The 27138-nt window shown below is 53.3% G+C and overlaps 1 protein-coding gene and 1 non-coding gene across 3 annotated transcripts in view; both read right to left on the reverse strand.

Moving 5' to 3' along the window:
• Positions 1 to 4895: 4895 nt before the first annotated feature.
• The window catches only part of TMTC4 (transmembrane O-mannosyltransferase targeting cadherins 4), a 60838-nt gene continuing 38595 nt past the window's right edge, over positions 4896 to 27138 (reverse strand). The window contains exons 7-18 of one of the 2 annotated variants that reach the window (XM_032977933.2): positions 24283 to 24384; positions 22423 to 22599; positions 20474 to 20676; positions 17191 to 17365; positions 16318 to 16449; positions 14757 to 14836; positions 13914 to 14021; positions 13437 to 13578; positions 12495 to 12609; positions 10805 to 10917; positions 8148 to 8217; positions 4896 to 6956 (exon numbers count right to left, since the gene is read on the reverse strand). In XM_032977933.2, coding sequence (XP_032833824.2) covers positions 6790 to 6956; positions 8148 to 8217; positions 10805 to 10917; positions 12495 to 12609; positions 13437 to 13578; positions 13914 to 14021; positions 14757 to 14836; positions 16318 to 16449; positions 17191 to 17365; positions 20474 to 20676; positions 22423 to 22599; positions 24283 to 24384 — 1584 coding nt within the window. In that variant the 3' untranslated portion in view covers positions 4896 to 6789. The remainder of the gene's footprint in view (positions 6957 to 8147; positions 8218 to 10804; positions 10918 to 12494; positions 12610 to 13436; positions 13579 to 13913; positions 14022 to 14756; positions 14837 to 16317; positions 16450 to 17190; positions 17366 to 20473; positions 20677 to 22422; positions 22600 to 24282; positions 24385 to 27138) is intronic. The other variant, XM_076054084.1, reaches the window with a different exon arrangement.
• Positions 26824 to 26895, reverse strand: TRNAP-UGG (transfer RNA proline (anticodon UGG)). Its single transcript has one exon. It is a non-coding gene; the product is annotated as a tRNA-Pro (tRNA).

Consider the following 27138-nt stretch of genomic DNA (forward strand, 5'->3'; position numbering starts at 1 on the left):
TCTATGGTAGATACTGACTCTATGGTAGATACTACTAACTCTATAGTAGACACTACTGACTCTATAGTAGATACTACTGACTCTATAGTAGACACTACTGACTCTATAGTAGACACTGCTGACTCTATAGTAGATACTACTGACTCTATAGTAGATACTACTGACTCTATAGTAGACACTACTGACTCTATAGTAGATACTACTGACTCTATATTAGATACTACTGACTCTATAGTATACACTACTGACTCTATAGTAGATACTGACTCTATAGTAGATACTGCTGACTCTATAGTAGATACTACTGACTCTATAGTAGATACTACTGACTCTATAGTAGATAGTACTGACTCTATAGTATACACTACTGACTCTATAGTAGATACTACTGACTCTATAGTAGATACTGACTCTATAGTAGATACTACTGACTCTATAGTAGATAGTACTGACTCTATAGTAGATACTACTGACTCTATAGCAGATACTACTGACTCTACAGTAGATACTACTGACTCTATAGTAGATACTACTGACTCTATAGTAGATACCACTGACTCTATAGTAGATACTACTGACTCTATACTAGATACTACTGACTCTATGGTAGATACTACTGACTCTATGGTAGATACTACTAACTCTATAGTAGACACTACTGACTCTATAGTAGATACTACTGACTCTATACTAGATACTACTGACTCTATGGTAGATACTACTGACTCTATAGTAGACACTACTAACTCTATAGTAGACACTACTGACTCTATAGCAGATACTACTGACTCTACAGTAGATACTACTGACTCTATAGTAGATACTACTGACTCTATAGTAGATACCACTGACTCTATAGTAGATACTACTGACTCTATACTAGATACTACTGACTCTATGGTAGATACTACTGACTCTATGGTAGATACTACTAACTCTATAGTAGACACTACTGACTCTATAGTAGATACTACTGACTCTATACTAGATACTACTGACTCTATGGTAGATACTACTGACTCTATAGTAGACACTACTAACTCTATAGTAGACACTACTGACTCTATAGCAGATACTACTGACTCTACAGTAGATACTACTGACTCTATAGTAGATACTACTGACTCTATAGTAGATACCACTGACTCTATAGTAGATACTACTGACTCTATACTAGATACTACTGACTCTATGGTAGATACTACTGACTCTATGGTAGATACTACTAACTCTATAGTAGACACTACTGACTCTATAGTAGATACTACTGACTCTATACTAGATACTACTGACTCTATGGTAGATACTACTGACTCTATAGTAGACACTACTAACTCTATAGTAGACACTACTGACTCTATAGTAGATACTACTGACTCTATATTAGACATTACTGACTCTATAGTAGATACTACTGACTCTATACTAGATACTACTGACGCTATACTATATACTACTGAATCTATAGTAGATACTACTGACTCTATAGTAGATACTACTGACTCTATAGTAGATACTACTGACTCTATAGTAGACACTACTGACTCTATAGTAGATACTACTGACTCTACAGTAGATACTACTGACTCTATAGTAGATACTACTGACTCTATACTAGATACTACTGACTATATAGTAGATACTACTGACTCTATAGTAGATACTACTGACTCTATAGTAGACACTACTGACTCTATAGTAGACACTACTAACTCTATAGTAGATACTACTGACTCTATAGTAGATACTACTGACTCTATAGTAGATACTACTGACTCTATAGTAGACACTACTGACTCTATAGTAGATACTACTGACTCTATAGTAGATACTACTGACTCTATAGTAGATACTACTGACTCTATAGTAGACACTACTGACTCTATAGTAGACACTACTGACTCTATAGTAGATACTACTGACTCTATGGTAGACACTACTGACTCTATAGTAGACACTACTAACTCTATAGTAGATACTACTGACTCTATAGTAGATACTACTGACTCTATAGTAGATACTACTGACTCTATAGTAGACACTACTGACTCTATAGTAGATACTACTGACTCTATGGTAGACACTACTGACTCTATATTAGATACTACTGACTCTATAGTAGACACTACTGACTCTATAGTAGATACTGACTCTATAGTAGATACTGCTGACTCTATAGTAGATACTACTGACTCTATAGTAGACACTACTGACTCTATACTAGATACTACTGACTCTATGGTAGATACTGACTCTATGGTAGATACTACTAACTCTATAGTAGACACTACTGACTCTATAGTAGATACTACTGACTCTATAGTAGACACTACTGACTCTATAGTAGACACTGCTGACTCTATAGTAGATACTACTGACTCTATAGTAGATACTACTGACTCTATAGTAGACACTACTGACTCTATAGTAGATACTACTGACTCTATATTAGATACTACTGACTCTATAGTAGACACTACTGACTCTATAGTAGATACTGACTCTATAGTAGATACTGCTGACTCTATAGTAGATACTACTGACTCTATAGTAGATAGTACTGACTCTATAGTATACACTACTGACTCTATAGTAGATACTACTGACTCTATAGTAGATACTGACTCTATAGTAGATACTACTGACTCTATAGTAGATACTACTGACTCTATAGTAGATAGTACTGACTCTATAGTATACACTACTGACTCTATAGTAGATACTACTGACTCTATAGTAGATACTGACTCTATAGTAGATACTACTGACTCTATAGTAGATAGTACTGACTCTATAGTAGACACTACTGACTCTATAGTAGACACTACTGACTCTATAGTAGATACTACTGACTCTATAGTAGATACTGACTCTATAGTAGATACTACTGACTCTATAGTAGATAGTACTGACTCTATAGTAGACACTACTGACTCTATAGTAGACACTACTGACTCTATAGTAGATACTACTGACTCTATAGTAGACACTACTGACTCTATAGTAGATACTGAATGTGAAGTGCGGTGCCTGCTACAACAGTAGTCCCCACCGCCGACCCACAGACGCAGCCTATAACACCTGCTGTGCACCGTGTTCGCCCATCCAAGACACTCTCCAGGCTCAGAAGCCTGCTTAGCCTGAGACTTCGCCTCCGGCGCCGACTCGCAACTCCACGGCCGCGCACGCACACGAGGCAGGCGGGGGGGCCTCTAGCGGCCTCCATCGGCCTCCTGGGGCCTCTAGCGGCCTCTATCGGCCTCCAGGGGCCTCCAAGGGGCCTCCAGGGACCTCTAGCGGCCTCCAAGGGGCCTCCAGCGGTCTCTGGCTGCCTCTATCGGCCTCCTGGGGCCTCTAGCGGCCTCTATCGGCCTCCAAGGGGCCTCCAGGGGCCTCCAAGGGGCCTCCAGGGACCTCTATCGGCCTCCAAGGGGCCTCCAGGGGCCTCCAAGGGGCCTCCAGGGACCTCTAGCGGCCTCCAAGGGGCTTCCAGGGGCCTCTGGCGGCCTCCATCGGCCTCCAAGGGGCCTCCAGCGGCCTCTGGCGGCCTCCAATGGACCTTCAGCATCCTCCAAGGGACCTCCAGCGGCCTTTAGCGGCCTCCAAGGGGCCTCCAGCATCCTCCAAGGGGCCTCCAGCTGCCCCCAGCCGCCCCCAACGGCCTTCAGCATCCTCCATCGCACCACACGCGGCATTGCACCGTCAGCCCTCTGCGGTGGGAGCGGTGGCGCAACGGTTAACGCACTTCACCACCTTCCGCCTGCACCAACCCGTGCTGAGCCAGTGTGGTGAAGTATGGTTAAACGCCACCCAGCGGCTTCTCCACCCATGGAGAGTCCCCCTCCAGAGGGTGGGTTTGGCCTACTCTTCCGCGCTAGCCCGACGTTTTGGAATAGGTGCGGGTACCCACACTTTACCCCGCCATACGCAAGCCGCCCATGAACCTGCCTGTGATGTACCGATCATTTTTACTGCTGGGTGGCCACGCCGAGAGGTGGATTGCTCACACGGAATCTCGAGACCTCTGGATTGCAATTCCAGCGTTGCTCATCATTGCACCACTGTGTCAGCAGCATCCCTGAAGCTTCACGTCTTTATCACTTTATGTGTACACAGCATATCATACCATCACGTGAGCCCCGCCATCAGTTACCTTAATAAGGCCGCATTGTATGGCTGTCACCGTGACTATCTCCTAACTTTAGAAGTGTAATAAATGCCACAAGGGGAGCCAGCCTCAATAATAATAATAATTTAGCATCGGCAACAAAGCATGGGGCTCGGAGATTGACGTCGCCTAATCTGATGGGTTGGGGGTTTTAATTAAAAAGGACTGGAACGCCCCAAAAATGTTTTATTATATGATTATTCCTGAAAAAGGACGGGTGCACGGTGATACCACGACGCTGGCTGCACGAATGCCTTTTTTTTAGCAGTGAATTCCGAGAAGCCAAATCGCTCGCCAACTCGCACACACAGAGAAGGAGGAGCGCAGGGGCCGGGACGGAGGAGTCGGGACGGCGGAGTTTTGTCAGTGGCTCCGAATCCCAATGACGTACCGAGCGAGCGAGCGGCGATGCGGTTCCGACGCGCTCGCTCCGCGCGTCGGAACCGCTCGCGGGCGGGTATCCGACCCGGTCCTGGGTGCCAACCGCTGTGTCACGGGGAGAGACGGCGGACCGAGCGGCGTGGCAGGACCGTGGTGACGGGTGGCGTCGGCGCGGGGAGGGCCTTTACTTAGCAGCGGATAGATTTACGGCCGACGGCGATGACCGACGGCGGCGGCGGCGGCGACGATGACGATGGGATAACGCGCGCCGTCGTAACATTGCGACAAGGTCTTTGCCAACATGCGCCGGGTGGAATTATAGGACGAAAACACGGCTCAACACAAGTTCGAATTGCCCAGCGTTTATTTGCATAAGGCAAGTAGCTTAATCAGTTTTACAAAACGAGATCGCAGCAGGCATCGCGGACCGCGATGCGATCAGCAGCGCCGTCTTTGCTGTCGCGTTCCGAATCAAACTGCGGAGTAATTGGATGGAACCAATCGCGTGTAAGACTCAAACGACACATTCACCGCATCTTAAAAATGCATTTATACAACAACAAACACCGTCAACAACACCGCCGGAAAGGAAACACACACACACATATGTAATGGGCAACGTTTCAGGCAATGACCCTTCTCTATAGCAATGGTCCACCATCATCGCACGTGAAGAAGGGCCGTTGCCAAAAACGTCACCGCTTATACATCCTTTCACTTTTTAAGGCTAAAGTGTTGTTGTTGATGAGTATGTTGAGTTTTGTTGTTGTCGATTGTGCTTGTGCAACGCTGCCAATGCAGCAGCAGCATCGCCACATGATTCATACAAACGAAATATTAAAAGACAAAGATCCCCCGTGTAGCCTTACCAGACTGTTGGGGCAAGTGCTGTTAGCGAGCAACTTTGAAGGCCGGGACGGCACACGAGGGGGTGGGTGGCCAGTACCACGCCCGACCGCCTTTGTCTCCCCAGTGACGATGTTTACCGCACACCGCACCAGGTGCTCATTTGAGGCTGAGTCGACCTCGGGGAGGAGGCCCAGGACCGGTTCGGATTATTGTCACCTGTGTTGACCGTGAGCGGGGAATCGAACTCGGGTCACAGGGTTCGTAGCGCAGTGCGCTAACCGCTGCACCACTGCTCATACACGCACACGCATCTTCTAGTTTAGCTATTCAAGTAAGTTTTTTTTTTTAAGAACGTATATATTTTTCATCCATTCCAATCATTTTACGTACACCTTAAAGTCGAGTTAACAACGCCAATGATTCGAACGCGGCAAAAGTGTGAATCGGAAACCCTGTCGTACCCACTTGCGTTTAACCGCTGCGCAAGTCACTATTCTATTTGAGGAATTAATCAAGAAAAAAACGCGACTGCGTTCGTCCCCTCTAACCCCAACAATTAACAAAAAGTTATTATCGCGGCGAGTAAACATTCCACGAAATCATCTTTCAACATGATTGTTTCATAGTAATGGTTCTTTGTTTGGGTTAGATCGCGCAAAGTATATATGTTGAGCGGTTAAACCCGCCACCACCTGACGCAGCCAATCAGTAAGGCTCGTCACGTGAACAGGACTCGTGACAATCAGTCACGAGTCCTGCACGCCAGAGTAAACCCGCAACAACATTTGCAATGACGCTTCGCCGGTGGATTGCAACCAGCCCCATCAGGCGATAGCCCACGTGTTAAAATGATTGTTGAAGCAAACGCATTTAGCCAAACGCGACTGTAAACAAAGTTCACCGCATCACCCAGCTCTCCGACGTACGCTTCCTGTCAACCGCGTCACCGGTTCGGGCGCGATGTGCGAAGATTCCGGGAGATTCTTCGCCTTCCCACGGAAGATCCCCAGCAACGTTCAGTTCCCGGAGAAGCTCCCGGCCCGCGGAGCAAAAGGTCGGACGCGGTGGTGGCGTTTATTCACATCCAGGCCCCCCCCGGCACACCGCTAATCGTCCGGGCGGTCGTTGAGAAAGAGCTTTTGAGCTAAACGGGCTAAACGAGCGCCACACAAAATGTTCCCTTCGCAAGCGTCCACCTTCGGAGCACGTGACAAGCGGACTAGAGGCCCCCGTTTCCTTATTTGTTGTTTCGATTCTCCACAACGACGCCCGTGATCGCCGTATCGGGAGCGGTGTTTTTTCACTCAAAAAAGCATCGCTTTATACAAATTCATTGCAAGTTGTTGTTGTTGTTGTTAAGGTTCCAAGCGAGTGCCGGGTGGACGTTTCCTTCAATCGGCGCGGGGAGGGCTCACGGTGGCGGCCGTGTCCCGGGCGAGCCTGCGCAGGAGGAGGCCGTAGTTGTCCCGTACTCCCGGGTCGCCCGGCTCCATCCTCAGCGACGTCTCGTAGCTCCTGCGCGCCTCCTCCAGCCGGCCCCAGCGGTGGTACAACACCCCTTGGCGAGCGACAGCGATCGGCGCGCTCCGATTAGTCGACGCGAAACTCGGCGGCTCGCCAAGTTCGGGTGAGAACGGCGCGGGGGGTGGGGGTGGACGACCCGTCACGAAAGTTCGCAACGGTTTCAGAAGCAGGGGGCGCGAAATGCATCTACATAGGTACGTATGTTGAGCTTCTTTCGCACCGTACGTAGCCATCCGTGCTAATCGGAGGTGCGGGGGGAAGGACAAGGAACTAAACACAGCAACAAGCAGTTCTAAAGAAATTAGTTGAAAAGTGCACAGCTCCCATTGGCTTCCGAAATATAGGAAGGGAGAGCGTTCCAGACGGCCGCGGAAGCTCATCTGAAAGCGCCCGGTGATGCGGTGACCACCGTCTGTGTTCGATGGCTGAGCCAAAAGCCGCCGCTGCTGCAAGGATGAAAAAGTGGAAGTTGACACAAATTGCCACGTGTCAACCCTAAATGAGTAATTTGCGATATCGCTCGAATTAGCCTTTCATCCACTTTTTCAATGCCTGGAATTGCAATTCAGAGACAACCGGCTCCCCGGGGCTTCTCAACATCCAAATGATGCAAGGAGTACGGGCCCCTGTCTGGCACTCCACCGCTGGATGAGCACGCGCGGGCCTCCTCAATGCCGTGCGGGGTCGTTTGCGACCCCGCACTCCGACACGCTGGGGTCACTAGCGCGCGGGTTTGGCGACAACGGTGGGGAGCACAGACGACACGTTCCCTAAACGACGTTCACACACACACACCGGGTGCTCATTTGAGGCCGAGTCGACTTAGGGGAGGCCCAAGACCGGTTAGGATCAACCGTCGCTGGTGTGTTGGTGGCCGTGAGCGGGAATCGAACTCGGCCTCGCCGGGTTCGTAGCGCAGCAGCAGAGCGGCGCGCTGAACCGCTGGCGCGGGCGCGCTGGCGCGGCGCGGGCGCGCTGGCGCGGGCGCACGGGAGGGCAAACGGATTCCGAAACCGAAAATCTGACGACGTTCCCGAAACGACGAGAGTACCGTCGGGAAAAGGGAAAAGTGTGTGTGTGTGTTTTTTTTTATAACTCTGGGGAGTCCGACGGGAAAAAGGGATGGAGCATTCCAGGCGAGTCGGTCAACGCAGCCGGCCAAAATAAAACGGGACGGATACCAGGCACACACAAAGCATCGCGCGCGATCGGAGGAACCTCCTACCCAGGTTGCCGTGATAGTTGGCGGCGTTCGGGTTCCCCTTGAGAGCTTGGAGGTAGAGGCCCTCAGAATCCTGCGGAACACAAGGAGGAGGCGCGCGTTTATCCTCCGCGATGTGCACGCAAATAAGACGAAGGTTACCCGTGTAGCCTGTAACAGACTGTTGGGGCAAGTGCTGTTAGCGAGCACCTGTGGAGGCCGGCACCACGCCCGGCCGCCTTTGTCTCTCCAGTGGCGATTTTTACACACTGCACCGGGTACTAACTTGAGGTTGAGTCGACCTAGGGGAGGCCCAGGACCGGTTCAGATAACCGTCACTGGTGTTGGTGGCCGTGAGCGGGAATCGAACCCGGGTCGCCGGGTTCGTAGCGCAGCGTAGCGCTAACCGCTACACCACCGCTACACACACACACACGAACACACACATGCATGAATATATACACACACACACCCTCACGCTACTCTCTCCGCGCTTGCAAATTTGAATCCGTGAAGAAAAAAAGTTCTTGTTTAACAAACGAATGAGACGGTGACTTATGTTGCTGCTGCTGGTGCTGTTGTTGCGGCAATGCGTTGGTGGCACGTTCCTCGTTTGTTCCAGTTTGATGACGTGCGGACGCGAGAACCGTTGACGCTGACGCGTCGGAGGGGCACGGTTTGAACGGCGCTACAAAGGAGCGTGGTGGAGCTGCACGCTCGGAATTGCACCGACGACACGCGAACAGGAATGACTTGGCGATGCCGCTGCCGCGTCGCCAGCGGTGCACAGGCGCGGTTAACGGCGACGAAGCTCAACACGCTCGTGTGGCACTTCGTGCGGCCAAGAAGAAAAAAACATGTACGTGTAATAGGTGACGTTTCGGGCAATCCGTGTGCCGTGCTTCTGAAGGGCCGTTGCCCGAAACGTCGCCCGTTATACATGTTTTTATTGTTTTAATTATATATATATTTAGGGTCATCGTTGTTTCCGAACGTGCACGGGCCCGACGAGCATAAGGGAGGTGACGGCGTCACGTGCCCGTTCACCTCCGTAGCCGCTGACCGCGCCCGTGTTGGTGCCTCTGCGGCGGCGGTTTTGATTCGACGTGCCGCCGGAGATTACAGCCAGCGTCGTCAGGCGTTCGACAAAAAGCTCGGCTGGTTGCGTCACGTGAGCGGGCCTCGTGATCCGCATCCGAACGTCGGTGCCACGATGCCATGCGCGCACCCAGCGCACCCAGACAATCTCCGCGACCACGGTTGGCTGCTGGCTCGAATGCCTTCGTCTCGTCAGGGAGCAGTAAACCATCTTCACGCGATCATCCTCGCGGCGGCTTTCGGCTGACCGGCGGCCGCCGTCTTCGTTCGACGCTTTCAGGTGCGCTTCTGCGGCCGTCTGGAGCGCCTCTTCCTTCCCATATGAGGAAGCCATTGGGGGCTGTGCACTTTTAAATCGTTAGTTTGCCGTCCTTCCCCCCCCCCCGGCACCTCCGTTTAGCGCCGTTGGCCACGTACGGCCGCGAAAGAAGCTCACCGTAGTACTTTGCGATTGGCGGGTCAGATTAACCGGTCGGTTAAATAAATAACCGCACGGCTCGGCTCTACTGCGGGGATATCCTTGAAAGCGTGAGTCAGGGCCACGTGGTTTAAGCGGGGTGGGGGGGGGGGGCACCGTGCCAAAGCCACAAGGGAGGAAGTGGGCAGCGGGATAAGGCCTTGGAAGTCCCGCAGCGCGCTCGACTCTGCGGCGAGCGTTGCGGAAGTGGCTCACAGTGCCACCCTTGAAACGAGCGTCCCAAGGCCCTCGGCGTTTCGCGCGTGGCGATCTATTTGCTTATTCGCTTGGCTGCGCAATTGATGACAATGCCTCCCTTTCCCGCGCGCGTGGCTGTCTCCGCACGTGAAACAAATTAACGTGTTTTTTTCTTTTTAGGGGGGGCGGGTTTTTACAGAACCCGTTGGCCACACGGCCTTCTGGGAGTGCACCTTGAGAGCAGCGTCGGTTCGACGCAAGCAAACTTTTGGGGTCGGTTTCGACGTGTCGGCGTCTCATCGGCGGCCGAGGCGGGGCTCGCGTGAACCGATGCTCGTGAGCTGCCGGTGCGCTCACAGGCGAGGACCCTTTCCAGAAGGCCGGCAGCAGCTTGGGGAGACCTTCGTCCCAGCAGTGGATTGATCGTGGCTGACGATGACAGAGACTTCCTCGAGGCCTTGGGCTAGAAGCCCGAGGCAGAAGGCCACGTGGGGGGGGCCCCTGAGTCATTTGCGATGAATATAAAATAGGCCAGACGGGGTAAATTAACGGATTACGCCCCCACCAAAGACAAAGATCCCCCCATCAAAGACAAAGATCCCCCATGTAGCCTGAACGAACTGTTGGGGCAAGTGCTGTTAGCGAGCACCTATGAAGGCCGTTACGGCACACGAGGGGGAGGGTGGCCAACACCACGCCCGGCCGCCTTTGTCTCCCCTTGTGGCGATGTTTACACACCGCGCCAGGTACCCATTCGTGGCTGAGCCAACCTAGGGGGTGGCCCAACACCGGCGGAGACAACCGTCACCGACGTTGGTGGCCGTGAGCGGGAATCGAACTCGGCTCGTTGGGTTCGCAGCTCGTCCAGATAACCGCTACACCCCCCCCCCCCCTCTCCCGCCGACTTCTGGATGGCGCTCGAGGTCACCTGAAACCGACCCATCTTGCCCAGCACGTTGGCCACCGTGAAGAGGAGGCCGTGGTCGCCGGGGACACTTTGGAGAGCCAGCCGGCCGATCCTCGCCGCCTCCTCCATGCTCCCTGCACGCCACCGGGGAGGGGGCAGGGCGAAGGGGGGGGGGGGGTGGTCATGGGCAGGAGAGGCGGATTTGTTACGATTTACGTCCAAAGGTCGGCTTTCACGAGCGGTATCCGGGGGGGGGGGGGGGGGGGGGGGAAGGGGGACAAAAAAAGACGAGATGACAAAAGCGAGGCGAAGGCCGTGGGTGACGATCGTGACCCGTCTACTCGCGAGCCGGGCCCACTCATCGACGAGCAGCTGCGCAACCAATCAGCGCGCAACTCAACCTCCAGTCGCAGGGACGCCACACGCGTGCAACTCGTGCAGTTGCGAGCGACCGAGTCGCGCGACTCGGTCGCTCGGGGTACGGCGCGGTATTCCGTGGGGTTGGTACGGCCTGAACGTCCGTTGCGTTCGCGAGCTCTCGCGGGCCCCCGGTCCGTTCACGGACGAGCGCAGCACAGCGTGTGACGTGCCGGGCCTGAAATAAATGACCGGGATTCGAGCTTCGAAGGGAAGTTGGTTTTCGAACCGTGACAGCGAATCGCGGGAGGAAAGCGAGGAAGTTCACAGCCGCCCGGCTTCCCTAAGCCACGGGCATTGTGGGAATTTGGAAATATTGCGCAGCGGTGAGGCAAAGTCTGTGACCGCGTGGTAGCCTGGCGCCACATTACCCAGCCAACGCCGCCACGGGTGCTGCGTAGGCTTGAACAGAAGACACGCTGTCTGTTCAGCGCATTTCATGCATCGGTGGTCGCCCATCCAAGCACCACTCTTGAGATCTCTCGCACCGACACAACCACGCACACACACTCAATCGTGGGTAACAGGACGCGCAAACGCGCCCCCCTAGGAGAGATTTAATGACCGGCACCATTAGTGGCTTCCAGTCACGCCAAGCATGCTTCGCTCCTGAGACACGGTGTGGGCACCGCGGAGGCTAGGAGATGTTATCTGCCTCGACTGGTGTGCAGGAGGTCGTGGAGTCCATCCCAACCCTGACGCCTGCTGTATATTCGGAGCTTGCATGTTCTCCCCGTGGTCGCGTGGAATTTTCTCCAGCTCCACCGGTTATTTCCCTCCACGTTTAGAATGGACGTCGGGCGTTTCGAGTATTTGGCTGCTATAGATTTCCACGCGATAGGCCACTTTGTTGAGCTGTCATTTGTGGCCAGGTCGTTTCTGAAAAAGAGCTACATAGCTCAGTGGGCCTTGCCTGGTAAAATAAAAAAATAGTTCAGTTCATAGTTTCGTTTTGTGTTCGGGCGCATTCCGGGTGATTTGGCCATAGGGTTACTATCATCACGCAGCTGACAAAAGCCAGGACTTTCGATGTCCCGCGAAGGACCTAAAACATTTCCCAGGACAAGCAGCTGCCACCAAACAGAGGTGACAGGTGTAAAGCAAACCCCAGCCCCGTCTCTCTTGACGGAACCGGGGCACTTCGCTGAAAGTGACGTCGAGCGGCCCGTGGGATTCGTGTCGCGTGCGTGACAGCAACCCTCACCTGGCGGAAGTGTGTGTGGGGGGGGGAGGAGGAAGTGTGTGTGTGGGGGGGGGGGGATGGGGGGCGATGCCACGGGATCCCCCCACTCACCCGAGTTGTCGAGCAGCACGACCATGTTGTTCCAGGCGAGTCGGTGCAATGGCTGCTGCAGGGTGGCGGTGCGCCAAGCCTCCAGCGCGTCTGCCGGCCTCTGCACGTCCAGGTACTGCTCGCGCGCCAGCGGACACGCGGGCTTGTACGCACGTGCGTACCGTGGATGCTAACGCAAGTACGCTCGCACGTCGATACACACGTGCGTACGTACGTGGGTATGCTCGACTTCTTTCAAACCGTACGTAGCGAACCGTTCTGGTCGGAGGTGCGGGGGAAGGACAACAAACTAAACACGAAAAGCAGCTTGAAAGAAATTAAGTTTGAAAACTAGACGATGATTTAAAAGGGCATAGGTAATGTGGCTTGCTAATATAGGAAGGAAGAGCATTCCAGACGGGCGCAGAAAGCGCATCCGAAAGCGCGCGATGCGGTGACCGTCTTTTGTCCGGTGCATAAGTGCGTACACATGCGGGTACGTACGCTCGTACGTACGCACATACGTGCACCCATATGTACGCACGCACACACACCAGGGGTGGGAGACCCACAGCCCACGACGCTGGCTGTGGTCCACGACTTCATTTACGAATTTACGAGCGGGCTTTTGATTTTCGAAACACAATTGTGGCGTGGCGTGAACCCGGTGACCCCGTGTTCGATTCCCGCTCACCGCCAGCATCCGCGATGGATATCCGAACCGGTCCTGGGCATCCCCTAGGTTTACACAGCCTTGAATGAGTACATTGCGCGGTGTGTAAACGTCAGCACTCGGGCACAAAGGGTGGCCGCGTGTCGTGCTGGCGGCCTACCAGTGTCATTGGTCGTGAGAGGGAATCCAACTCGGGTCGCCGGATTCGGGGCGCAGCGCGCTGAACGCTGCACTACCACATCGCATGCACGGGCGCACGCAGCAGGAGACGCGCGGGCTTGGGGCCTCACCAGCCGGCCTAGGTTGTAGTAGCAGTCGGGGTATTGTTTGCGATGACGCAGGGCGGTGAGGAAACTCTGCTCAGCCGTGAGGAAATCTCCCCGGCTGTTCTGCACGATCCCCAGGTTCATCCAGGCAGCCGCAAAGTCCGGTCTGCCGGGTCGGTGATGGGGAGGGGGGGGAGGAGTGTTAACATCATTGAGTGAGCGAGCGAGCGACAGTGAGACAGCGAGCAAGTGAGTGCGCGAGTGAGTGAGTGAGTGAACGAGCGTGCACGAGTAGGCGAGCGAGTGGGTGAGCAAGTGATTGAGGCAGTGCGCGAGCGAGTGAGTATGTGGGTAAGTGAGCGAGCAAGCAAGTGAGTGAGTGAGCAAGAGAGTGAGTGAGCGAGTTTGTGATTGAGTTGAGTTGAGTTGAGCGAGCAGGTGAGTGAATGAGCGAGCGAGTGAGCGAGCTGAGCATCCGTTTCATCGGCGGCGCCGGCGTACTGAATCTGCACAGCTCTCCTCAGCAGCTGCTCTGCCTCGTGCAGCTTCCCCGCGCCCTTGAGGATGTTGCCCAGGTTGTTCATGGGCTGCACGTAAGCGGGGTGCAGGCTGCGGGCGGGCGGACGGCGCAGGGGCACGGCGGGCACACGGGAACAACGGGGGAACGCGCGTCAAGGTTTTTCAAGGAGCTTGAACCATCGACGCGCCCACTCTGGTCATCCTCGCAGCGGCGGCTTGTGGCTGACCGTAGATCAAAGGCGGTGGTCACCGCGCTTCGCGCAGCGCTTTCAGGTGCACTTCTGCGGCCGTCTGGAACGTTCTTCCTTCCGATATTAGAAAGCCGCTGGAGCTATGCACTTTTAAATAGTTTAGATTGACAAACTCATTTCTTGAGAACTGCTTTGTGTGTTTCGTTTGTTGTCCTTCCTCCCTACCTCCGATGAGCACGGTTGGCTACGTACGGTGCGAAAGAAGTTCAACGTGCATGTAAACATGTACACGTGCAGACGAGTCTCATCAGCAGCGGTTCGGCCCATTAAGCAAATGCCGCTGGGGTTACCCGGCGTCGTTAGCAAGAGCCCAAGGAAGCGGATATCACAGAGCTACCGCTGAGGTCCATTCAAGCGACCTGGTCGACACGAGAGAGGACGGCACTAGTCCCACCAGGTTTGCCAATGTTCGTCACATGACCGTCAAATCGTTAGTTTTCATTCTTAAAACTGGAATTTAGCCGTGTAAAAATAAATCTTCGCGGACGTCTGCCCCGGGGCCACACCGAAGCCGCTCTCATCGCCGCCATTTCGTTCTGCGACGGACATCACGACGGACGAACAGCAGAGCTACCTCAGCGCCCGTCCGTAGTAAGCGATGGCCGTCCTTTCGTCTCCGTTGTCCGCCGAGTTCTTCCCAATGTTGTAGTGCACCTGGGGCCCGACGCCAACATCAAGCTCGTCAATGCGGTTCACAGACGCGTGCGCGAGGACAGTCGCGACGTCTATACAAAAGCACGAGGAAGAAAAATCGTGCACAAGCGCGCGGTTCCGCAACGCTACAACGACGTTTTTATCCCGCGCCACCGATGAGTGCGGTTGGCTGTATACGGTGCTATAGAAGTTCGACGTGCATACGTAGAGTCACAGAGACCCATAGACTCACACAGAGACCCATAGACTCACACAGAGACCCATAGACTCACACAGAGACACAGACACTCACACAGAGACCCATAGACTCACACAGAGACCCATAGACTCACACAGAGACCCATAGACTCACACAGAGACCCATAGACTCACACAGAGACCCATAGACTCACACAGAGACCCATAGACTCACACAGTGACCTATAGATACTCACACAGAGACCCATAGACTCACACAGTGACCTATAGATACTCACACAGAGACCCATAGACACTCACACAGAGACCCATAGACTCACACAGTGACCCATAGACTCACACAGAGACCCATAGATACTCACACAGAGACCCACAGACTCACACAGAGACCCATAGACTTACACAGAGACCCATAGATACTCACACAGAGACCCACAGACTCACACAGAGACCCATAGACTCACACAGTGACCCATAGATACTCACACAGTGACCCATAGATACTCACACAGAGACTCATAGACACTCACACAGAGACTCATAGACTCACACAGAGACCCATAGACTCAGACAGAGACCCATAGACACTCACACAGAGACCCATAGACACTCACACAGAGACCCATAGACACTCACACAGAGACCCATAGACACTCACACAGAGACCCATAGACACTCACACAGAGACCCATAGTTTCTTGTCCTTCCCCCGCACATTCGTTTAGCACGGTTGGCTACGTACGGTGCGAAACAATCTCGACGTGCATGCGTACATTTAACTCTCAATAAACAACGCGTGTCAGTCTGTAACGGAGGGGGTGGTGGCGTGGGGGTGGGGTGGCAGGGGAGCATGAAACCTCTCGTAAAGATCGTTCAATGCGACCGAATTTTGAGCGTGAGGTCGAGTCGCACGTGTGGGGACTCGGCGCCTGCTGAGCGCTGGGCGGGTTGACCGGAGAGTCTTTTGCCCCAAAGGCCCGGGAGGCAAAGAAAACCCGGGCGCTCAATGGGTTCGCGCCCGCTGGCCAAGGCGACGGCGTCGTCACGCGTGCGATCGCGAGCCCCGCGCGGTCCCGAGCGCACCGTCGTTTTAAAAGGTTCAAAGGGGGCGGCCCCGCAGTTGCTCGCTCGCGCTACTGCCGGCAGAAGGGCCTCCTTCCCCGACGCTGCAGAGTCGCCGCCCGTACAATGACCGCCGCTCGGGAGACACACGCCGGCGCGACCGCTCGCTTCGCCTCTCTTTTCCGTTTAGCGCGACGGGTGCCGCTGGCTGAGGGGCGTGCCTTGGCGTTCCGCGGGCACACGTGCAGCGCGCTTGAGAAGAGCTCCTCCTCGCTGCGCCACTGGGCGCTCCGGTGAACGCTGCGCGACACGTGCAGCGCCACCAGCAGCAGCCACAGCACTCCCAGGAGCCTCTGCACACCCGCGCGGGCAGCGGCAACGTCACGCGCAGTCGAGAGGTCCGGGACGAGGGCGATCGCACAGCGGCCGAGTGGACCGTGAGTGGGACAATGGGCGGTAACGGCGCAGCGCCGGCAGGAGCCGTCTGCCGCACGGGGAGGCGAGGGCGACGCTCCGGCAAAACGGCGGCGGCGGCGGCGGTGACGACGGAGCGTTCGTGTCGCGAGTCGTTTGAGCGCACACCGGCATCTCTCGGCGCCGCACAATTCTCAACGCGCGGACGTGCGCGAATGATCGCGGCACTGCCGGCGAAAGGGCCTTCCACTCGGCGGCAGGGGAGGGCAGATTGCCGAGGCAGGCGATGGAGTGGACTCCACGAGTCCGGAGGCAAAGGGGAAGAAGAGCTGAGACCAAATTTGGGGGGTGGGGGTGGGGGGGGAGAGGGGAGATCATTCGGGCAGATCTTAGGAGGTCGCGGTGGCCACTTCGCGACACCGTTGGGATCTGGAGGAGGGAATATTTGAAGGGGCGGAAGTGACCGCAACTTAACCGAGCACGCGACCTGCCCAGTGGCGGCGCCCACTTCCACCGCAAGGGAGGGGACAAAAGGCGGTCGCGGCGATTTAAGAAACGCCGGCCCGGCGCCGGGAGATGGAAATGTAAGCGGCGATCTCTGGGTCGCGCCGTTCAGGCGTCGCCGGCAGCGTCCCCGGCGGGCGAGCGTGAACCCACGAACGGGCGGCGCGGGCGGAAACCTTGTGGCGCGGGCACCGGCGCGCCAGGCGGGAGAGGCCGTGGGTCACGAGCAGCGCGTGGCCCGCGGCCGACGTGTAGAGGACGCGCTCCGCCAGCACGAACCCCACGCGCACCAGCACGTTCGCGGCCGGAGCGAACGGCACCAGCAGCAGCACCAGCGCCAGCAGGAGCCGCCTGCCGCGCGGGGAGACGAGGGCGGAGTTCCGGCAAAAACAATGACGGTGACGACGGCGGCCATGATGGGGCGTTTACCATCGCATCTCTCGGCACCGCGCAATCCTCGACGCGCGGACGCGCACGCATTGTTTTTATTCTTGTATATGAAAGTATATATTTTGAAGTTTTCAGCCAATTTAATGAGCGTTTATACGCGCCAGAGGAAACCGGAGCATTCGGAGAATACCCACGCGTGCGAGGGGGAAACGCTGTATCCCACGCAGAGAGAACAGGTGTGGTCCAGACTTGCCGTACCGCCTCCTAGTGAGCCAGGCGAAGGCACTTCCTTGACGCACACGGGAAGGGATGTTTGTGCAAAACGTGTGTGCGATCTGCCAATCCTCGCTGCTGCCTCCACAAGCCGCGTGCATAGCCACATCGGCCCGGCTGTATCGATGATACCCATCTATTAAGACCAGCACGTGACACACTCGACTACAGCGTGTACTGCTTTCCGCAGTCAAAAACCCAATTATTTACCACTCTTTACCTTATGCAAACGTGCACTGTCGCAGACTCTCCGACATTTGCTCAGTATCTCTTTGCTGTGCGACTCGCAGATGGCAGCGAGGTGGCGTTTTCCCGTGCTGTTAGTTCTCTTCCATGAAATGTTTTAAAACGCCGACTTGGTTTTTTTGTAAACTGGAACTATCCTTGAATCGCCGGTGGTTCCGTGGTTACAAGCGTAATATTTCAATAAATCACGAGTGGGTTTCGATGATGAGTCTGGGGATACAGGTTTAACACTTAGTCTGCTTTCGCGACCAATATTATCAATAATAAAGGGGTTTTTTTGGTAAGATTGCGTAAATATAAATGTGTCGTTAACCCGCCACCACCAGGCACAGCCCATCAGTAAGGTTTGCCACGTAAACAAAATGTGCCAATTAGTTACTACGTCAGCACACCGGTTGTGTGCTTGCAGAGTAAAACCACAACGTTTACAATTCGAGTGCCGTGACGATTGCAAGCAGCTTCATCACTGGGATTTTCCAGAATCTGTGTTGAAGTCCCTTCCTGTTTTGGAACTAAATTAGTAATTGAGGAACCGGGACGAATTTGTCAAGCGTGTTGTCGGTTATCCAGCGGCCTGAGTGTGCGCCTCGAACAACGAGACGTCTCAGTTGAAAGGTGGCTAGGAGATGTTAACTCCCTCGCCTGGTATACAGGAGGCCGTGGGTTTGATCCAGACCCTGACGCCTGCTGTGTATTTGCGTGTCTCTCTTCCCGTGATCGCGTGGATTTTCTCCGGGTCCTCTGGTTTTTCACTCCACGGTTAGAATCAACAACACGCGTTTAGAGTATATGGCTGCTATACATTTCCACGTGATGATTATTTCACCTTTATTTAACCAGGTAAAAAAAAACCCTCGAGGTTAGAAAACCTCTTTTTAGCGAGGGGGGCCTGGCAAGAAGTCAGTAAAAGCCACTTCGTTGATGAGCCACTTCGTTGAGCTATCATTTGTGTCCAGGTCGCTACTAAAAAAAGAGCTACATAGCTCAGTGGGCCTTACCTTACCTGGTATTATAAATAATTGTTTATCTCCCTGATGGGGAGGGGGGGGGGGTAGACTCAGCCCATCATCACCCCCCCTGCCACCCCCCCAGGGTTGAGTAAAATGAGTACCACTTTGTGGACGGTCAACAGTAGTTGTCCTCGAGGATCGTTCATCACCGCCACGGGAATGCGGCATTTTTTTCACGACTGCTCGGGTTGGAGGGGGTGCCGGGCTGCGGACAGAAAATGAATGCCCCCCCCCACCCCCCAGCCGCCCCCCCCCATTCCGTTTAAAAGGCAATCCTCTTTTGTTCTCGACAGAGTTCTGCAGATGACTTACGGCATTTCCACCGTGGGACAGGAGACCTCAATTCACGCGCCAACATTTGGCAGTGAGGAGCCAGATCGGTCTCTATTCTGCCAACTTGGCCACTCTCGCCGTGACCAATTCAATCGGGGCTCTTCGTCTTTGATTGTCTTTGTTAATTTCCCGAACGTTGCCTTTTCAGGGCTGAATATCACTTACATTTCAAGTGCCCTTTGACAGTGGTGGGGGGGGGGGCATCGCTCTTTGATCTTTCTCTACAGAAAACACCACTGAGGTGGCCACGGAAGTCATCCCCCAGGGGCTTAAGAAGAAAAATTTCGGCTCGGTTAACTCGGCTCGTTGACCCGGAAAAATATTTTCGTATCCGGCACACCAACGCTCCAGGATATCTCTCTCCATGGCTGCGGCTACCGCTAGTCACCTGTCACCTTGCTGCGGTCGAACCAGCGACAGGGAAATCATTCAGTGACAAATCAAGCGCCGGGTAATCCGGCCGTCGATCGATCGTAAGGAGAAGGCCAAAGCGATGGGTTAAGGAATGAACAAATAACGAGAAGAACCGGGGTCACCAATGCTTTTGTGAAAGCAGAGGAAATCACGGGGGAATGGGGCAGGAGGCCACGTGACGGGAACAGCTGACGAGAGACGAGCGACGAAACTAACTACGGAGTGGAGGCCGAGAGAGCCGAGAGAGGGCGGTTGGAGGTGACATCGCAGAGTTCGGAGTGCCCGCTACCAGGCGGCAAATACCAAAGGAAAGGATGGGAAAGGTGCGACCCTGAAATTTCTCTCTCATGCCACTGCTGGCAGAAGGTGCCTCCAGTCCCGCTAGAGAGGGGTGTTCAAGAGAGTCCCGCTAGAGAGGGGTGTTTTTTGGCCTACTCTTCCACACTGGCCAAACGTCTTAGAAGGAAGAGAATGGAGGGACATTTGGGCGAGGCTTTTGCCCGGCGATAAAAGTGACAGGCTGAAATCGACGACGACGACAACACCAACAACAAGAAGGACAACAATGACAAAGCAATCCAAGATTCTGCCCCGCCGAAAAACTGACTCGGCGGAAACATGTCCTGGCAGACTGCCTGCCCAGACATCCTGACATTTTCAGCCGCTCGTAATGAAGAGGAAAAAAAATAACGTTTCAATAAATCTTGCTTTCAAAATCTGTATGCCCCCCCCCCCACCCAACCCACACCCCCTTCCCCACGGCCCCCCCTCCGACCTTCTATCCGACCCCCACCTTCTCTCCGACTCGTCGCGGGCACGCAGGGCGCGCAGCGAGAGGGCGCCGAGCGCCAGCCACAGGCACAGCGGCGCCACGATCCTCCAATCGGAGGCGGCGGAGATGAGCGGCACGCAGCCCATGGACCAATCGAAGCACAGCCACTGCGGGTCGAGGAGCAGCCAGGCATTGAGGGCGTAGAGGTAATTGTAGTTCACCACCTGTGAAGCGAGAGAGAGAGAGAGGTGGGTAGGGGGGGGGGGGCAGGGGTGCCAACGTTACCAAATGCCAGCTCTGTCGTGAGGACACGCGAACCGAGAGTAGAAATTTAAAAAAACGCGGTGGACTTTTGACCGTGCCAGATGAGGGTAAGAGCAGTGGCAGCAGCGGTGGTGGTGGAGGAGGCAGGGTGAGGACAGGATGAGGACAGGATGTGTTCCCTGCACAGCCAGTTATTACGACAGTCGGGAGCGCTGAGTTATCCGGCCCGGTTGCTCAGCGGTCGGGCTGATCAGCTCTACATTGAAAATGTATTTCTTTAGAATTTATTTTTGTGTTGTTTAGTTTGTTATCCTTCTCCCCCCCCCCTCGCGCCTTCCAATTATAACATGGTTGGCTTCCCACGATGCGAAATGAGTTCAACATGCATAGATACACAGATACATCCGGGGGTTGATAAATTGAGTGCAACCTTGTGGGGGCATCAACAGTGGGTTTGCCCTGCGGAGAGACTCATCCCCACCGTAGGGAATGTGGAATTCCCACCACTGCCTCTGGGCTGCTGTAAACGGTAGGTGAGTATCATTGCCTCTTAACATATTTTCCTTTGATTTATCAAAGTATTTATTGGCATTACATTGGGACAGATATAACAAGTTGCGCCGATGTTTCATTTGGTCGCTGGTGGTGAGACTCGTAAACAAGAACAGCTGGCAGAAGATTAGGTGCAATGAATAATGCATAATCGCGCAAGACTGTTTAAGATTTAGACATTCTGCCCGAACATCGCTGGGGCCAGACATTTTCATTATTTAAATAGAGAACACTTGTTATTGTTGAAAAAAAAATAATATAAAAACGCTTTAGGCCGACCGGCTGGCTGGCGCAAAATGTATTAATTTTCTAAATGCACTCAACTTCGGCGATGAATCAACGAACGTCGTCCTTTCATTCCGTGTGACTCATCGCACTCTCTTGAGGGGGGGGGGGGGGGGGCGGTACGGGTGGTGTTCGTCATCAACTTCGGGAACACGCCGCGGTCGCCCGTCACGTCTATGACGACGCTCTCCGCCGCTTAAGTCACTCACCGCCATTAAATAACGAGAGCCCCGCACGCCTCGTGGCATCGGCAAGCCGGTGGGGGAGGGCTAAGGCAGCCGCGCACGGCGACGATCCACGCGTCGCTCTCACATAATCACTTTAAGATGTTTTTTTCTCGTTCATGTTTTTTTTTGGTTTGTTGCGGTTGCATCCGATTCAAGAGCCGAATGGCTCACAGGGCCATACCAAAATAAATGAAACTATGAACTATGTGCGCCCACGTCAGCCTTAACGGGTGCTCGCCGACAGCAAACCGCACCTCGGTCGCTCTTAACCCTTTCCCGTTCCGAGACGCCTGCCAGTTGCAGGGTGCAGGTGGGTTGTGTCCCGTTCACCGCCGAAGCTCGGGACGCACGAGCGGTTCGGCGCTAGAGAGGCGTAGTAGCGCCGTCGCTCTTAAAGACGTCGTACTGCACTCGCCGCAGAGAACCGTAGCGACACGACCGCCGCACTCTACGATGGCCGGCGCCAAACTCCCGCACGGCCTTGTGGGAGCCTCGGTAACGATAGAGTGATTGTGCACTAATGACGTACACGTACGTACACGTACGTACACCGGAAACGGGAAAGGTTTGAGATCCCGGCTGACGCAGGGACGACCCCGGGCGGGCGAGAACTAAACGGCGTCGACGCAGCGCGGTACTCACGCGGGTCAGCAGGCCGTCGGCGAAGGCGGCGGGGTTATCGTCGGGCGTGAACGCCGGAGCGCCGCCGCCCATCACCCACCACCGCGCCGCCAGCGTGGCGAGGAGAGCTGTCGCCAGCGCGGCCTGGCGGCACGCGAACGCCAGCGTGCAGCCCCGGCGGCCCTGCACGGTGGGCACCTGCCCGCAGCAGGAGTTGGAAGAGAAGGATGGGGCGCCGCGGTGGCGAGATGTTAACTACCTCGCTAGGTACGCAGGAGATCGTGGGTTCGATCCGGACCCTGATGCCCGTATGTTTGGTGTTTGCGTGTCTCTCTCTCTCCCCGTGGTCGCTTGGATTTTTCTCCGGGTCCTCCGGTTTTTTCCTCCGCATTTAGAATCGACATCACGCGCTTAGAGTATTTGGCCGCCTTACATTTACACGTGATGATGACGAGCCACTTCGTTGGGCTATCATTTGTGGCCAGGCTCAGTGGGGCCTATCATGGTAAAATGAAAATAAATAGTTTAGTTTTAAGATAACCCCTTGGTAGTGAGTGAGAATAAATGCTAATCAGGTACCCCATCTGAGAAAAATTGATTGCTCGGACTGCAACCACCTCACTGATGAAAATTGTCATCGCGAAATACGAGAACGAAATTAACACTGCCCCCCAGAGTGTGTATCTTGTAGTTGTAATTTTTTTGTATTATATTTTTTGTATTATATATTATTTCTTTTTTTACAAGAGCCCGGTACAGAGCGCAAGCGATAAAAAAGGGGTGGGGGTGGGGTGGCACGTGCCCCCCCAAATGATCCAATCGAAATTAGGGATTTCGATCGGATCATTGGGGTTTAGTAGTAATAAATTGGCATTTTGTGACCCCCACTTCCACTGTGTAGCATATTAATACGTGCCAGGGACTATATGAGATGATAGGACAATAGTCTGAGTCCATAATTGAGGCCCCGAGCGAGCCGCTTCCCTATCCCCCCCACCTCCCCCCTGAGTCCTAAGGGCAGCGGTCGATGTTATAATCCATTCCTATGCTCACGGTACCGACAATTATGAACCCCTTTTAATCAAGTTTCAGAGTGGGTGCTGTCCCGTTCACCATTGAATCTCGGAAACGCGCAAGCGGGTCAGCGTTAATTTGATTTAGAAAGGTGTAGTAGCAGCGCCATTGTGCTCGCCGCAGAGAACCGTAGTGGCACGACCGCTGCACTCTACGATAGCTGGCGCCAAACTGTGCCACGCACCCTGCCGCGTGGTCTTGTGGGAGCCTCGGTGGCGATACTTTTATTTTATTTTCCTTTCGGTTTCGTTTTGATGACATAGACATACGTCATCACGTACGTCATCAGAAGAAAAACTGATGACGAACGTGTACGTCATCGGAACGGGAAAGGGTTAATAAGGTGCTCAAATATCAACATCGTTCAATTTGTAACATGTGGCATTCGAGGAGTTCGTGCTCTGATAACTTATTGTTGTTTGTGCTTTGGTTCAATTTATTTATTAAAATTGTTTTATTTTGCTTGGTAGTAGCAGGGTTTTCGTTTGCTCGGTATGTATGCACTGCGTGTTTTTGGGCTTTTATCGCGCCGTACATAGCCAAACGTGTATATGGGATTTGGTCCTTATATATAATTAATGTACAGCGTTGTGGGATGCTGTTGGCATGAATAACCGCTATTTCTAAAATGAAAGTATTATTACGACTAGTGGCCACTACGTTTGCCGGTAAGTTAACGAAATTATTCGATCCGTGAATTGAATTGTGGGTGCCCGAATCGCGACCCTGAATTTGGGCCTTTCGACATCTCGGCAGTAAATTCTCGTAAGGGAACGCAATTATTATCCTTGACCTTTTGACGCTCACCTTTGACCTCATCCCCACGCCCCCAAGATGCAGTGCAGACTTGGCCAACCCGAGGGGGTCGATCCCAGAGACGGCGATGGCATCGTACGCTGAGCAAAGGGCCTGGTGGACGATAGAGAGAAACGCGAACCCGTCAAATGGACTCGCCCGCAATGCCCGCAGCCGCCACTCTGTAATTTCATCGCTCGCTAGCGCGTCTTGCAAATGAGGTAGCTGCACAGGACGCTCATCCCACGACGGTCACGTCTTGATTATCCTGGGAGATGGGGGTTGAGGGGTGACCCCGATATTAAAACAAAACAACAGCAAAAACATGACTGAAAAAAGCTAAACGAACGCAAATTAGTTTAACACGTAGGCTTTCGCAACCAATATCATTCATAATACAGGTTTTTTTGGGGGGATTAGATCTGGCTGTTGCCTGATGAAGCCAGTTTTAATTTCTGTACTCGGATTGTAAATGTTGTGGCTTTGCTTTCCAACACACCGGTGTGCTGTACTAGTTACGAATTGGCACGTTCTGTTTACGTGACAAACCTTACTAATTGGCGTGTCGCCATCTAACCCCCAAAAAACCAGTATTATCAATGCAATTAGTCCGTAACAACGTTTATCATTTAACTCGGTTGGGTGGGAGTGGCGGGGCGAAGAAGTGGTCTTTGCCGTCTGTTGGAATTGCTTCTTAAAGTAATCGGTCGACTTACTACTGATGTGTTGGGAAGATTACACTTGCAAATGAGCTCATCCAATCTCTCTTTTAAAAATGTATTTTTTAAAATTGTATTTCAGAAACTCCACGGACAAAAGTCCCCAGACTCTACGCTCCCGCGTTGAGCGGAGAGGAGAATTTGGGGCTCGCGGTCCCCCACAAATGTGGGAGACCGCAAGCTGGTGCATGAGACTTTTATATGGGCAGGGGAAGATAATGGAGGAAGAACGAAAGCGAAGGAGGTGGAGGAGATGGGGAGGAGGAGGTGGGGAGGGGCGCGGGGGGGGGGGGAGCGGGTTTCATCCTGGTCTCATTTAGCGCCCGCCTCGTTAAACCGAATCAACATGAAACTTGGAACAACTGCGTCACACCAAACGGCCATCTCAACCGGTAATTAGAAACGCGGCGACGTCGTTGCCACGTCGAAAAACAATTCCCCCCCCCCCCCCACTAGTACCCGATTGGTGCAGCTAAGATGCTTGCAGCGACGGGAATATATATAGATATGTATATAGTTTTCCACGTATTCATTAGTGAGCGCGTGCGTTTGAGACCAAGTATTCGTGGAGATGGAGCTCGCGGAATTTGTAGTCGCTGGCTGGATCATTCGCTTCCCCGCGGAGTTGGTCGGGAGGGGGGGCCTCGCGAACTGGCGAGGGGCATGATGGGGAACGCTGAATCTCTGAATCCATTGCACCACCCCACCGTGAAATGTCTAAGTGGCGGGCCACGTGAAACGACGACACGGGGTCGTGCGGCGCTGCGAATGCCCACGAGCCAGGAGGTGCCTCACCGCTGTTACGGACAATCAAGGCACGATGTGACACCTGCCTCTCTATCTCTGTGTAATGCGCTTGTTTTGTAGTGTGTACAGCACGAACGGTCTGTGGCGGTGCGCTCAGAGCGGAACGTCGCATGCTGCGCACTGTCAAATGCAGTCATTTCTTCACTGTCACGGTGCATCCGACATCTTCGTGGGAAGAATGCAAAAATTCTAATTGTGAAACAAAGCCGCCAATCCCGACATTGTAATTCATTTTTTTTTTGTCGGGGCCTCATAGGCTTTCATAACTTGGGAGCCGGTGCCACATTTAACATTCACGGTATTCGTAATTGTTGTCAAAAGCAGGATGAAAGGCACATTTAAGTCAAATTCAATATATATCTCGTTGACGTGATCTTTAGCTGGCTGTTTACTCGTAACGCGGCGGAAGGCGCTGCTCACCGACTTCTAAATACATCGCGAGAGCTCTCGGGAGGAGTTCTCCCGGCGCCGTGGTTCGGGCCGACACCGCCGGCGGGTCATTTCCGAACGGGCCCTGGGGGCCAACCCTTTCGCAGCCCGTGCTGACCCGTATGGTTAAAGTATGGTGAAGCAACCGGCGTGCCTCATCGCAATCGATTGTTTTTGGGGTCAGATCGCGCAGGTAAAATGTGTGTCGTACGCGCCCTCCGCCAGCCCGACACAGGCAATTAATGACGCTGTAATGCGAACAAACGTGTCGATTCACGGCCCCTTCGCACCTCCGATTAGCACGGCCGGCTACGTACTGCGCGAAAGAAGTTCAACATACATATACGTACAGCACAGCGGTCGCGAGAGCCTACGTGTTAAATGCCTAAGCCTGGCAGAGCACTGAGCAGACCTTCATCCAGCAGTGGATTGACAACGAGCTGCACACACCCGCGTTCATTTCATGGATAAAAGTGCAAAACAACATTCTGTCCAAGTGCACCCCCAAATGTCAATGAGTTTCACTGTACAGTGCTTAACCTTCAAAGCAAGAATGCGACGTGAATTAATGACTAAATTTAAAGAAAAAAAATACCAAGGGCTCGTTCGGGATTTGAACCCGGGACCTCTCGCACCCAAAGCGAGAATCATACCCCTAGACCAACGAGCCAGATGCTAAAGCTGTTGAGCAAACATCCTTTTAGTGTGTGCACTTGGCATTTCATGCACAGTGGGCATTGAACCAATTGTGGCTGCGGCACCGATAACGCGATTACAACAGCATTGGAGAGACACGTCAGTAAGTGAATAAAACTCCGTTTTTTTATGCTGTATATATCTAGCGCCGTTCACACAAGGCCTCACAGCGCTTTACAACAGAATCACAGTAACAAACAAACAAAAACCCCCCCCA

Source organism: Petromyzon marinus, chromosome 64 (genome assembly GCF_048934315.1).
Source record: "Petromyzon marinus isolate PM22_M1 ecotype Great Lakes invasive population chromosome 64, UKy_Petmar_22M1.pri1.0, whole genome shotgun sequence".
Classification (NCBI taxonomy): Eukaryota; Metazoa; Chordata; class Hyperoartia; order Petromyzontiformes; family Petromyzontidae; genus Petromyzon; species Petromyzon marinus.